This window comes from Tiliqua scincoides, chromosome 11 (genome assembly GCF_035046505.1).
Source record: "Tiliqua scincoides isolate rTilSci1 chromosome 11, rTilSci1.hap2, whole genome shotgun sequence".
NCBI lineage: Eukaryota > Metazoa > Chordata > Lepidosauria > Squamata > Scincidae > Tiliqua > Tiliqua scincoides.
In genome coordinates, this window is record NC_089831.1 from 21,013,711 (window position 1) to 21,027,115 (window position 13,405).

Consider the following 13,405-nt stretch of genomic DNA (forward strand, 5'->3'; position numbering starts at 1 on the left):
CTTTCGAGACTGAAGGTTGCCAACTAGGGCATCTGAACCCAGTTCAAGTGAGAAGTTCCCCTACTCTGGCTCCCACTAGTAACACAAGCACCTCCTGCTATACTCACTGCCTTGCAGCAGATCCTGGATGGCTTCTATGTTTGACGCGGCTTTTGCCTCCAGACACTGTGAAAAGCTGGAAAGTGCTTTGCTACGAACAGTTGGGGCTTTGTCCGAGCACCGGCCAAAGACCATGACCTGGACCAGGAACCGGTGCTTCAGGAATGCCTGCTGGCTCTCAGACAAGGTGGTGTCTGGGAATCGCTCCGGAAGGTCCAGCAGGGCCAGGGCAACATCAAGGGCAAAAACCCTGTAGGGTATCTAGGGGAAGAGAAGGAAAGACTGCGACTAGCAAGCCAAGCAGGCTCTGTGCTTTGAAGGTGGCCTCCAGGGCTGCCCCAGCCTGTTGGCGCACTCAGATAGGCTAGCGGGATAGCCTAATCTGCTCTTTCTGTTCTGCAACCAACCAAAAATTGGTCACAATCCACTGGTGTGTCCCAGACCCACAGTTTGGGAAATGCTGTCCTAAACCTCTGCTGGATGCCTGACCATGCCAAGACTCCACATCACATTTCTGTGACACCAAGCAATCCCAGACGCAGCCAACACCCCATGGGTATGCAAGTTAACACTGCCACCCTCTCACCTTGTTATTGCGCGAGTATCTATAAAGCCAAGCAATGAAGTCTGCGTGCTCCAGGCAAGGAAGCTTGTACAGCAACTGTGCCAAAGCCAGGGCTGCATGAGTTCGATATTCAGACTTATCGGGGACCTGGAACAAAAGGAATCAAAAGAAAAAAGTGTCAAGACGAACTCAAGTCTGACAAGTGGTCGTAGTATGTGCAACGCCTGGAGTTGTTGGGAACTAGCAACTGATGACCTATAGGCTGGATCTTGCTTAAGTAAGGTCATTGGATGGACAAGTAGCTGACTACAGGGGTTGTGGACAGATGAACCTGTTGCATTCATGGGGATGAACTGTGTGCAAGATGACATGCTGGAGTTCTGGTACATCGTAGAGACCCTGCTGAATGCTTCCTCAGAAGGCAAACGATGACATTCAATTACTGTAAGTGTCATCAGCAGATCACTTAAAAATCTGGATCCTCAGCTCCATGTTACCATGCTGACTTATTCCAAAATGTTGCATATTATGTTCAGATTTCTCCAAAGACAATCTGTGATGTTGGAGATGGCAATGGGCAGCCTCTGGATCAAACCCTGCCCATGTCCAGTCACCAGTTGGTCAAGTCCCTAAAAACACCTGCCCTGGCTTGCCTTCAGACAAAGCCTTGAGGACAGGAGCTCTCCTTTTTCAGGTTCCATATGGACACAACAGAGCATGAGGATCATAACCCACCTTGACACAAATATGCTGCAGCAGGATTCGCAAGACAGGAAAGGCAGCTTCCTTCAATTCTTCGGCCAGAGAGCTACGCAAAACAGGAGATGTACAGATTACCAGGAGAGAGGTGTGCACATCAGCCAGGACACAAACTCCTGATTTTTACAGTAACAGCACCACCGTGCCCTGGTATTGGACATTTGCGCCTATTCTTTTTGTGTCCCGGACATTTGTGTCCCACTGTACGTAATTTATATTAGATGTCCTTTTTTATTTTTAAAACACAAAGGTAGGGTAAGGACAAGCGCATTAAGATACATAACACGACACTTGTTGCCCAGTTATAGCAGGATGCAAATGATCCAGACACAAAGAAAAACCAGATGCAAATGTTCAAGGATGCCAATGACTGGGACACATTTGACCAGGACACAAGTACCAATTGATTTCCTAGGAACACACAAAAGTGCCTTATACTAAGCCAGCCAATTGGTTCATTTAGCCCAGCGCTGTTGATTGCGGTTCGTGGCAAATCTCCCAGAATTCAGAGGTCTTCCCTAGTCCTGATCCCACGAGGCTGAAAGCATGGCCTGTAGTGTTGAGCTATTCCTGGTGAAACTGCTACATGCCTTGGAGCAAATGCATTTCCACACTTCCTTCCATTTAAGAAGCTCACGCCAGTGACCATGGGATTATCTGACAGCAGCTATAGTAGCCTCAACTCTCTTGCCAGGGCAAGAGATGCTGTGTTTCATAGCCAAGCAGGGATCCGAAACCAGGCTTCCCCAGTCCAAAGTCAAAACTGTAACTCAAGCTTGGTACAACCACTTCCCCACTCAACTGAGGCAAGTAAGAAATTTCCTCCAGATGACTAAGAGCTCAATCCTAGGCAGGTCTACTCAGAAGTAAGTCCCACTGTAGTCAATGAGACTTACATCCAGCTAAGTGCGAATAGAATTGCAGACCAAATATCATAAGATATACATGGCAAAGTTCAATTGTATGCCAACTTAAATGAAACAGAGCAGAGCATGAAACAGTATCAAAGTACTGCCATCTACTGACACGATCGTGAAAACTAAAGCCTTAGCTGGTGACTTTAAGCTATATCTTGGTTTGGTTATGCATTTAAAGATGGTGGTCCTGTTCAGATTCCTGACATTTGCTCAGACATCTACCATGCCTGTTTACTGGATCCCATGCGGACTAACAAAAGTGTGCAATTATTCTTAAATAATATTTATATACTGCCTTTTGGCAAAGAGGTTCACAAAGCAGTTTGCCTAGCTAAAGGAGTACATGGTTCTCTGACCCCAAAAAGGTTCCCAATCTTAAAAAGATGCCGAAGAAAAACCTGCAAAGAGCTATCAAAATGCTGTCCTGGGCTGAAAGTGCACTGAAAAAACAGCAATAATTTTAATTTAGTGCTTGTAGTCCTCACAGTCCTAGAGAGCTCATTTAAACTCCTCAGAGGCTTTGCTTGCAAAGTGACTGATTCAAACATCTAAACTGCTTCACGGTGAATGTGCTTGAAATGCAGAATGTTGGAAGCAGCCAGCAGCAGAAGGAGATAAGAGCAGGCCACTGAAACAGCAGGAAAGCTCACAGCCAGCCACTTTGGGCTTCACCTTATGAATTTGATGGCCTGGTTTCTAGTGCCAACGACCTGAGCCGGAACAGTGGCAGATGCCCCGCTGGATCCTTCTCTCCCTACCGACATGAGGATGACACCCAGAAGCTGATGAAATACCCGGTGTAGGATCTAGAAGGGGAACAGGATATTGGCAGGTGGGCATCAGGAGGAGTCCGATGGGCTGCCAGCTTTTATTCACAAAATATTTGCCGCTCTAAAATTGCAAGACAAACATGAACAAGTTCATCTGTACCCTCAAGCAAATGGTTTCATGGCACACTGAAAGACATCCAGTCAGAGCCAAACTTCTGGATTCACTCATCACCAATGCTAGGATCTTGCCAGCTTCTGTCAGTGCTAGCAGGTTAACTAGAGAAAGTTGACATAGGGCAAGAGAGCAAAAGGTTGCAGCATTCTGGGCTGGAAATGCCAGCAACCACATTGCGCCGTTAGCATGGGCTAGAGCAGGGGTCTCCAAAATGTGTGTTGTGATGTCTTAGCTTGCTGTGGCCTACTCACAGGGGCACCATGGTATGTCCCCAGCCACCCCTTCTACCTGCCCCCCACGGGTGCTGACTAACTTGGATCTCACGAAATCTTGCAAGATCCAAGATGGCAGCACCCAAATCTTACGAGATTTGGTCGCAACTATCTTGGATCTTTTGAGATTTCATGAGATCCAAGATGGCAGCACCCAAACCTCACAAGACGTGGTGCCACCACCTTTGATCTCATGAGATCCCACATGGCGGCACCTGGCTTAGCCAGGAAGAAGAGACTCTGAGGGCATCACGATTCAGGTTCATTTGAGAACCACGGAATAGAGCAATGCTTGTCAAATTATGGCCCATGGACCGGATCCGGCACAACACTGCATCCCTCCACTGTGTGAGCAGCACTTACTGTTCCACCATGCTACTTACAAGAAGCCCCTCCGTCGTCATGCGGCCATGCGGGTAGTTGCGTCTGCCCAGAAATCTGGGCGTGATGCCTGCTGGAACAGTGGGCTACAGCCGCGACTTCCCAGAGTGTTGTGCAATGAAGATAGAGGGGCTTCTGAGCCGCACAGCAGAACGGTAAGCGCTGGTCTGAATGGGGACCGGTTTAGCGCAGTACAGCAATGAGTTTGGCGACTGCTGGAGTAGAGAATAGTTTTAGTTGCAGTTCTTATACCATGGTTGCTCTAACCATTTAAGGCATGCCTATATAACCTCCGACTTCTCCCAAGACAAATGCACCACCAGCCACAGGCCAGGGGCTTATCAAAACCCATGCAGGTCATAAAGTATGGCTTGTCATTACTTACACAGGCCTTGCTAAAATGGGCAACAGAAACAGTTACAGTGATACAGTTCCATTTGGGAACTCTTTGAGAGCCTTTAAGAACATTCCTCTGCAGATAATGTTTCTAAGGTCGCTTGACCACATTCCAAGTCAAAGAGCAACTGCAGGGAGGAGGATGTCAATAGAACAGTCTCACACTAATAAAAAGGTGTCCATCTCCATCTCACAGCAAGACAGCCCAGAAGTTCCACGCTTCCTGCCCAGCACACAGAACTTTGGTGGTCCATTTGCAGGTCAATTGGGCATACTAGACTGTCAGCCCATATCCCCATGCCTCACTGTGCATCAAGGAGCTCAAACAATCTACCCCCCCCCCAGCACAGTATATGTTTTGCTGTTTTGCAGTATATGTTTTGCAAAAGAAAGAGTTCTATTTTAAGCTTGACCCGTTTAGCAGGTTTTAGCTACCATTCCACCTCCTACTTGCATCACCTGAAAGAGAACAACAGAGAATACTCTACTCCTTGTGACGTTCTCTTTCTTGCTCAAAATTCAACACTGATGGGGGGAAGCTAAGATGGGGGGGAAGCTATCTAAAATGGGATGAAAACACTTTTAGAGCTTACAGTATGCAGTGGTATTAAAGCTCCCTCTGGCAGGCAAAAGAAAGAACTGCCTGTTTGAGAGACAAATTACACATTATCTTAGAGCTCCATTATGAATTCTCAAAGATTTTTTTCCCCTTAAGCAGCTGCATTACACCCCAATTTGGATCAGAGCTGGGGTGCAGGGGCAGAGGACGGCTCCTACCCATTCATATCAAGGCCCAGCACAGTTGCTTCTGTAAGTAATACAAGAGCTGCTGCTCACATGGCTAAAACCAATTCAAATCAGCTTGAGAGAACAGCCAAATGTATCAGCCATATCAGAATCAGGGCTATAAACTCAGCAGTTCAAAACAAGGTATCACCAGAAGCTTGAGATAAGAAAAGTACTATTTTCATGGTTGTCTAAAAGATTATGAAGCAGGAGTCAGACAATAGGACAGGGGACACTGTGCCATATTTGAGACACCCCTGCAAGTAGGTTGAGAGATATTTGAATGGTGTCATAATCTAATACTGGGTGACAGTTTAGCCCCCAAGACTTCTAGGCAGATCTGGCCACTGTCACTCACAACATAGTCCCAGCCAGGTGGGACTACTACCACATGCTTTGTGGCAAGGAAGCAGAAGAGAGGCCTATGGAAATCGCCGGCACAGAGCACTGCTGCTAGAGTATTGTCAAGAGCGCACTACTCAGAGTATGCAACTTGGCTGCTATTTGATCTGCTCTGGACTCCAGTTAATTTCCTAGCTCAATTCCAAGCATTAGCTATCACCTTTGGAACCCTAAATGGCCAGAGGGCAGAATATTTACAGGCACCATTACGGAGAAAGCTCTGGACCTGGTAACCCATTCTCTGAAGGAGTGGGCCAAAAGCAGAGTGTTGGGGAGGAGGGGAGAACCACCATGCACCCACTCTGTGGAATTTCCAAATCTTCCCTCTCTTATCACCTCTAGGCCACTCTCTACACTCTGTTTACAAGCTTTATTTAACGGCATCAAAGTCAGCTGAAGCAGGAAGTAGCTGCTTCATTTTGATTTAACAGGAGGACCAGCACATGGCTCAAGAATTCAACATGGAGAAGAGAGATAGCAACACAAATTATTATTTATTATTACTATTTTATTAATTTATATCCCGCCTTTATGCCCAAAGGGCACACAAGACAGCTTACAACATTTAAAAATACAACATTAAAAACAATAATTAAAACAATTTACAAATAATTAAAAATGCATGTTATTTTTACCTTATCTTCTAGGCTGTGAAGTGGGGAACATAACAGTCGTAGGCCAAAGTAAGCAAGCTCTGGGACATATTTGGCTTGGTCAATTGTCCTGAAAAAGAACAACAAAAAAAAGCCAAGCAGAAGTTTAATCTCTCTGCAAGATACTATACTTCTCAAGAAGCCAAAACAGATCTATACTCAAGAAGACCCCCATTAAAGCTCAAGCAAATGCTGTTCCCTAAGAGGGAACAAAACATGCAGTCCTATGACTATCAGAAACATGCAACCTCACTTCAAGGAATACAGCAATACCTTGCTCTTTCATCTGGTTAGGGACCAGAGCATGGATGAAAGTCAAAAATGGATGAATGTCAAAGCAGAGCATTGTTTAGCAAGCAAATTTATTTTGGTTGGGTGGTAAATGTAAATAACCAGATAACATGAGTGAAAGTGTGTGAAACCTAAACAAACAGAAATAAAATAAAAATAAGCATAAGAAGGTTGTGGAAGGTTGGATGAAATCAGACGAAGGAGAAAAGCACACAGATGACCTTTTAAACATGGTTATAATTGAAAATGGTTGAAAGAGCAAAGTGATGAGTGAATGGAAGTCAAGATTTTGCTGCATTTATGAAATCTGTCCCACCCACCCCCAACCTCCTCAAAGAGATGCCTTAAAACTCAAGAGCAGTAACTCACATCCTTTCTGAAGGCTCAGACACGCGTGGGCAGGGTTCAAGGCTTGTCAGCTCAACAAAGATCTACAAACGAAAAAGGCTGAAATTATGACAGTTAAAGCAAGGAGGAGGGGAAATATCCTTTTCTATACAAGAACCATTTTCAGCCACAGAATCCAACCTGTCTACTAGGATAATCAGTAGAGACCTTATTCTAAGTCCTGCCACTGCCAGAGGGGTCACTGGGGAAGATGTGGGACAGGAACCCTGACGACAGCAGTGCTCAGCCTTGGAACTACATCCCCCACTGACATCATTTGATCCTTATGCAGGTGAAAAAAAAACCCAGTAAAACAATTTCATTTCAGCAGGAATCTGGTTTGGAAAAAATCCCAATTCTGATGTTTTAATCTGTGTACTGGCTTGATTGATATTTTACATTCAATGCTGGTTTGCCTCATCAGAAAAGTAGCCTAAAGACAAAAGTATAAAAACCCTCTTTGGAGCATAGTAATGCTAGCATAAAAAAGATTTACTGTATCCCCTCCCACACACACCCTCCCCCCAATGCCTGGGTAATTGCCCCCTGATCAGACAGAAGGGTGGAACACATGGGGAGAACTTTGCTGTGGCAAGTCCATCCAGAGCAAGGAAATAAAAGGCAATGCTTAGAAAAGTAATGCCACCTCCCCCCCAAAAACCGATAATGCCCATGATATAGACCCTATTGGTAAATAAACCTTCCTGTCATTGTACATAATATCATTTGGACCATGACTATTTAGTTACCTGAATACAAGTTTGCACACACTGTGGCCTCTCTTTCAGAGAGAACTTGGAAAGCAGCCTCAGGAGGTTTTTCAAGAGAAGGAAGAGAGCTTCTCGAATTTGCAGCAGCTCCTGTGCTGAGAAGTAGACCTCCTCTTCCTGGTCTTCTTCCTCTTCCAAGATCTCATCCATCTAGGACGGCAGGAAACAGTTAGAATTTGCCAGAGCAGGACAGCTGACAGGAAACCTGAAGGGCAGCTTCAGCTCCTGTACTGTGGCCCTCAGTAGCCTCACCAACACACCCAAAAATCAGAGCACAAAAGAGATCCCAAAGGTGTAAAGGAGGCAAATGTAGAGATTCCAGTTGTATCCATTCCAATGAACGACTGCAGCATGTTAGGAGTCAGTAGCTCTTTCAGAGCAAGTCCTCTAGGATATTATAGTAGGTTTCTTAACAATGAGTTCTTTGCTTGAAATGCGTCAGGATTTAGGCAACTGGCATGACAAGCCTTCCTCATCCGTCCGTCCCCAAACTTTATTAGTTAAGAAGTCTACCCAACAAAAATACCCAAAGGTAAATAGTAAGAGAGGAATATTCAGGGGTTAAACATTCCATCTCTATTTGGGGTCTGAAGGCACCTGCATGTGTGAGTCCATGCACTGTTCAAAGCCCTTCAGTGATGGATGGCTCCAACTTCATCAGAGACTGCCCACCTGCAAGGGAGCCTGAGTGGCAAAGGACGCTTTGGTTCTCAGACCAGTGCCTGGATCGTACAGTAACATCCAACTGCACTTGCCACTGCTGCTGCCACAGTGCTAAAAGAATCATTACTGCCCCTTGGAGGGTCCACATTTCCTCACTATTGTCTTACCTGCAGGTTTTCCTTTCTTGCTGACTTCCCCCTCTTCTTATTTCGAACACTCTGAGAACTCTTGCTGTGATCCTTTTTCCTTTTCCTGGGCAAGTCCAAGCCCCGAGGCCAGCACTTACAGAGGGTCTGAAGGCATTTTTCAAACATCACTGGATGGAAAACCTGATTGGCAACGCTACCTGCCGAAAAAGGGGACACAGATCAGGGTCTTAGTTGCCAGATACTCCTTACAATACTGTACTTGCAGCATCATTAAAGACACGTGACAGTTTTGTACAGGAGATCGAATAAGGCAGTGGTTCTCACACATTTAGCACGGGACCCACTTTTTAGAATGAGAATCTGTCAGAACCCACCGGAAGTGATGTCATGACCAGAAGTGATATCATCAAGCAGGAACATCTTTAACAATCCTAGGCTGTGATCCTACCCACACTTACCCAGGAGTAAGTTCCATTTACTAACCTTGTTAAAAGATTATACATAGTAGCTTGTTAAAAGTGCAGGTATGTAACATTTCTCCAAATGCAGTCACATACCACGGTAGCATCAAATCTAATATATTAAAAATAAAACATTGAAATGAATGGGGACCCACCTGAAATTGGTTTGCGACCCACCTAGTGGGTCCTGACCCATAGTTTGAGAAACAATGGAATAGGGCAGTTGTTGGGGTTATGTGAGATTTAGGGGCTTCTAATCCTGCCTGAAGGTTACCAACCAAAAGTATAAGGGGTCATAAGCAATTCACTGGCTGCTTATACAAGTGTCCTACTTACTCAAGAGTAGGCTTACTGGGTCAGTGGAACAAAACATCTGACCCAAGAGCAACCACTTCCCAAAACAAGCATGCATGGAATTATTGTTGAAAGGTGGTTATTATTCCTCCACTTAGAAAATGCTTAGCCTTGCCTGTGTTAAGGCATTTGAGGCTGATAAAGTCTTATCCCGTGGCTAGAATTGTTAAAGGAGAGAACAGTCCAAGGAGGGGGGGATATTTTTAAAAGAAAGGTGCCGAAGGAACATTTGGAAACAGCTCCCAAGGGAAGAAAGGTTGAGACATCCAAGGAAACCACTGATGCATTGAAGTTCATTCTCGATGAAGAGTCTTAAGGACATCAATGCAAAGCACAGAGAAACAAGCTCTGATCAAACAAGTTCTCTTGTCACAAAACCCAAGTGAGGGCCACGTGCTTACCTGGAATTTCAACTAATAAGAAGTACAAACCAGCAGCGTGCAGAGCATACAGCCGCTGATGAACGCTGGCCTTCTTATGCTGGGCCTCTTGGACAAAGTGATACAACACAGCAACGAGGGTACTGTGGGAGACATTGTTCTCTGCAAACAAGGCCCAAGCACTCTGAAAGAAAAAAAAAAAGAGACATTTAACAGGTAGAAACACAACACTTTGCATTTTGTGAGGTCAAAAACTCTGCCAGGAGCTGGCAGAACGCTCTAACCCAGCGGTTCTCAATTGTTTTACTGCCATGGTCATAGTGGTCGCATCACACCCCAGAATGCCTTGCAGCTTCTCAGTTGTGCCCCAGAATGCAAGGCACTGTGGGACACATAGCCAATGAAGCAAGTTGCATGCTGGCACTACTGCAAGTTGTAAGGCATTTTACAGTGTACATACTTTGCAGCTTCTGGGTAGCACTGGCCTTGCAAACCACCAAAAATCAAAGATGCACCAGCCATTGTGCGAACGCAGAGATGCAAGCCATTTTCACTCCTGCAATGAACTGGCCTCTTACTTCAGTGGTCCCACGGTCCTTTGCAAAGGGACAGAGACCCTCATGAAGCTGCAAGAAGGCCTCCAAGCCGTCCTCCGTTATCACGCTCTCTTGTCTGGAATCCAAAGGCTCCATCTCAGTGAAATCAAGCTCCCAGACTGTGTCAACCCAGGCTAAAAAAAGAAAAGACGTTGTGCTGTTTATTCTACAGGAGAACATAAAGATATTTTTAAAACAGTTATGGGGGAAAAAATCTAGATCACACAAGGGAGGTGAACCAGAATGGTAAGGAATTATCCCAGGTGAGCAGGTTAGAAACTTCTGTAGACAGGTTGTCAGTTACCACAACCATCTCACTTAAGTATGTTTGGTCATGCAGCAACTTCCCTGGAGCTTTCGCTATACTCTGGTTCAGTTTAACTCCTGTTTTGTCCATTGACTGACTGTCCAACATGCCTGCTTGGATGCTTCACCATCACCACAAACTATATCTAAAACAGAACTTCTCATCTCTCCCGCCCCCCCCCCCGGTCATCTTTTCCATGGACACTATTGCCCACCCTATTGAGCAGGCTCAAAGACTTAGCTTTATCTTCACCCCCTATATCCAGCCTGTTGCAAAGGTATCGCTTGTCTTCTTCTACAATAGTGTTTCTCAAACGGTGGGTCGACACTAGGTGGGTCGTGAGCCTATTTTAGGTGGGTCACCATTCATTTCAATATTTTATTTTTTTATTATTATTATTAACAGTATTTATATACCGCTTTTCAACAAAAAGTTCACAGAGCGGTTTTACAGAGAAAATCAAATAACTAACGGCTCCCTGTCCCAAAAGAGCTCACAATCTAAAAAGATATAAAAGAACACCAGCAGACAGCCACTAGAAAAGACACTGCTGGGGTGAGAAGGGCCAGTTACTCTCCCCCTGCTAAATTAGAGTTATATTAGACTTGATGCTACCATGGTATGTGACTGCATTTGGGGAACTGTTACAGACCTGTACTTTTAATAAGCTACTATGTATAATCTTTTAACAATGATAGTGAATGGGACTTACTCCTGGCTAAGTGTGGGTAGGATCGCAGCCTAGGACTGTTAAAAATTTTCCTGCTTGATGATGCCACTTCTGGTCATGACATCACTTCCGGTGGGTCCTGACAGATTCTCATTCTAAAAAGTGGGTCCCTGTGCTAAATGTGTTAAAACCGCTGCTGTAGAATAATAGTGCAGACAGTCTAAAAACCAGTGCAAGCTTATAAACATTGCTGAATACAATTAATATGCAAATTCCTACAAAAAAGAACTACATTTCTACAGGCGCCAACTGTGACGCAGACTTTGCGCCAAAAAGGAAGCATTCATTTTGCTCTCCTGAGAATACATGCTTTTTATTTACACAACCACCCCCAAAAAGAGCTCCCTTTTCTACTCAAGCAAAAGAAGCAACTAAATCTCTGAGAGCTCAAGAAATAAGCACTATGCTTCCCGATGCTATTATCTTTTTTAATGACTGTGGTGAAGGAAAAAAAAGAAGGCTGAAGCATAAATTAGAACCTCTTACTAAAACTAATTACAGTATATCACTTTCTGTAGTTCCAGAATAAACACTGAAACGCGTTTCTATTTGTAATTGATAGCAACAGAGAGCCATATCCCCTACCCTTTAAGAATTCATTCATTCATTGCTATTACAAGGAAGGGAGTTGACAGCCAATTTAAGCTCGGTTTGCCCAAATGTTTTAAGGCATGGGTGAGTCACTTGGATTTAAAAGAAGGCTGGATGGAACGTATCTGATTTGCCAGGGCTATTGTCCATCCAGCCCTGAGTGCCAATATGTCATTTGTAGTACAAGGGCGCATCCTTACTCCCATTTCATTCTGTGAGTATCTCAAAGGCACTGGAACTGTTCCCACAAGGGCTATTTTACAAATACCACCAGCATCCTCTTTATTGCACTGCATCCTCAACTTTGCTCACTGCTTCGCAGCAGGGAATCTGATGACAGAATGTACTGAAACAGCAATAAGAGGCAAGACCAGAAGCTTTCAACTCATACTGTTATCAACAGAAAGAGGGAGCTTCATATCCACAAGAGGTATGCAGAATTCTAACATACAATGGCTCATTGATGACACCAGGTAGCTGATATTTTGGCTGCACACCTGGAAACTTTGGGTTTTTTCATCAGAAAGACAGGAATATAAGCATGACAGCTCTTCTGACAGAACCCAAAGACCTCCAGGTGGTCATCGTGGAATAATAACTACTGTATTATTACCCTTTTTTCCTATCAGGTTATGGCCAAAGCACCTTATAAACACCACTAACAATCTGCACATTAGAAAAACAGATTGCCTAGACCAGTGGTTCTCACACATTTAGCACCAGGATTTTTAACAATCCTAGGCTGCAATTCTAACCAGGAGCCAGTTCCATTGACGATTGTTAAAAGAATATACATAGTAACTTGTTAAAGGTCTGTAACATTTCCCCAAATGCAGTCACATACCAGGGGAGCATCGAGTCTAATATATTAAAAATAAAATATTGAGATGAATGGGGACCCACCTGAAATTGGCTCATGACCCACCTAGTGGGTCCCGACTCACAGTTTGAGAAACACTGGCCTAGACTACAGTTATGCAGCCTTCTCCCTTCTGAGTTTTTTGAAGGAAGTTTGGACAATAAAGATAAAGAGATAGGGCAGGGGTGCTCAAACTTTTTGGCAGGAGGGCCACATCATCTCTCTGACACTGTGTCGGGGCCAGGAAAAAATAATCAATTTACATTTCAAGTTTGTGAAGGATTTTTAATGTAATTTGTGCTTTTAATGATGATTTTATGTTATTTTATTTCCCCATATTGTTGTAAGTGGTCTTGGGTCCCTTCGGAGAAAAAGGCAGGGTAGTAAGTAAGTAAACTAATAAGTAAATGGAACTTATACGAATGAATGAATTTTACTTAGCTTATTGATAATACACATGAGAAAAGGGGAAAAAAACAAAACAGCAAGGCAGACATAAGTTGTTTTCGCCAGCAAAGTAGAAACTCACTGCTCAGGCAGGATAAGGAGGGCAAACCCAAAGGGTGAAGGGCAGACAGCCTGATGCAGCAGCAGCTACTCAGAAGCCGTGGAGGGGGGAGCCCGTGGCCTTGGCCTCGCGCCCATAGCCATCACCTCCCCATGTCCACCACCTGCTGCCTCCCCATGTCCCT

The 13,405-nt window shown here is 44.6% G+C and overlaps 1 protein-coding gene across 1 annotated transcript in view; it reads right to left on the minus strand.

The window, feature by feature from the left end:
• Positions 1-8,600, minus strand: part of NCAPD3 (non-SMC condensin II complex subunit D3) — a 42,349-nt gene extending 33,749 nt beyond the window's left edge. The window contains exons 1-8 of the mRNA XM_066639372.1: positions 8,454-8,600; positions 7,603-7,773; positions 6,836-6,897; positions 6,158-6,245; positions 3,013-3,146; positions 1,400-1,472; positions 686-811; positions 108-360 (exon numbers count right to left, since the gene is read on the minus strand). Of these exons, the coding sequence (XP_066495469.1) occupies positions 108-360; positions 686-811; positions 1,400-1,472; positions 3,013-3,146; positions 6,158-6,245; positions 6,836-6,897; positions 7,603-7,773; positions 8,454-8,600 (1,054 nt within the window). The remainder of the gene's footprint in view (positions 1-107; positions 361-685; positions 812-1,399; positions 1,473-3,012; positions 3,147-6,157; positions 6,246-6,835; positions 6,898-7,602; positions 7,774-8,453) is intronic.
• Positions 8,601-13,405: the final 4,805 nt, after the last annotated feature.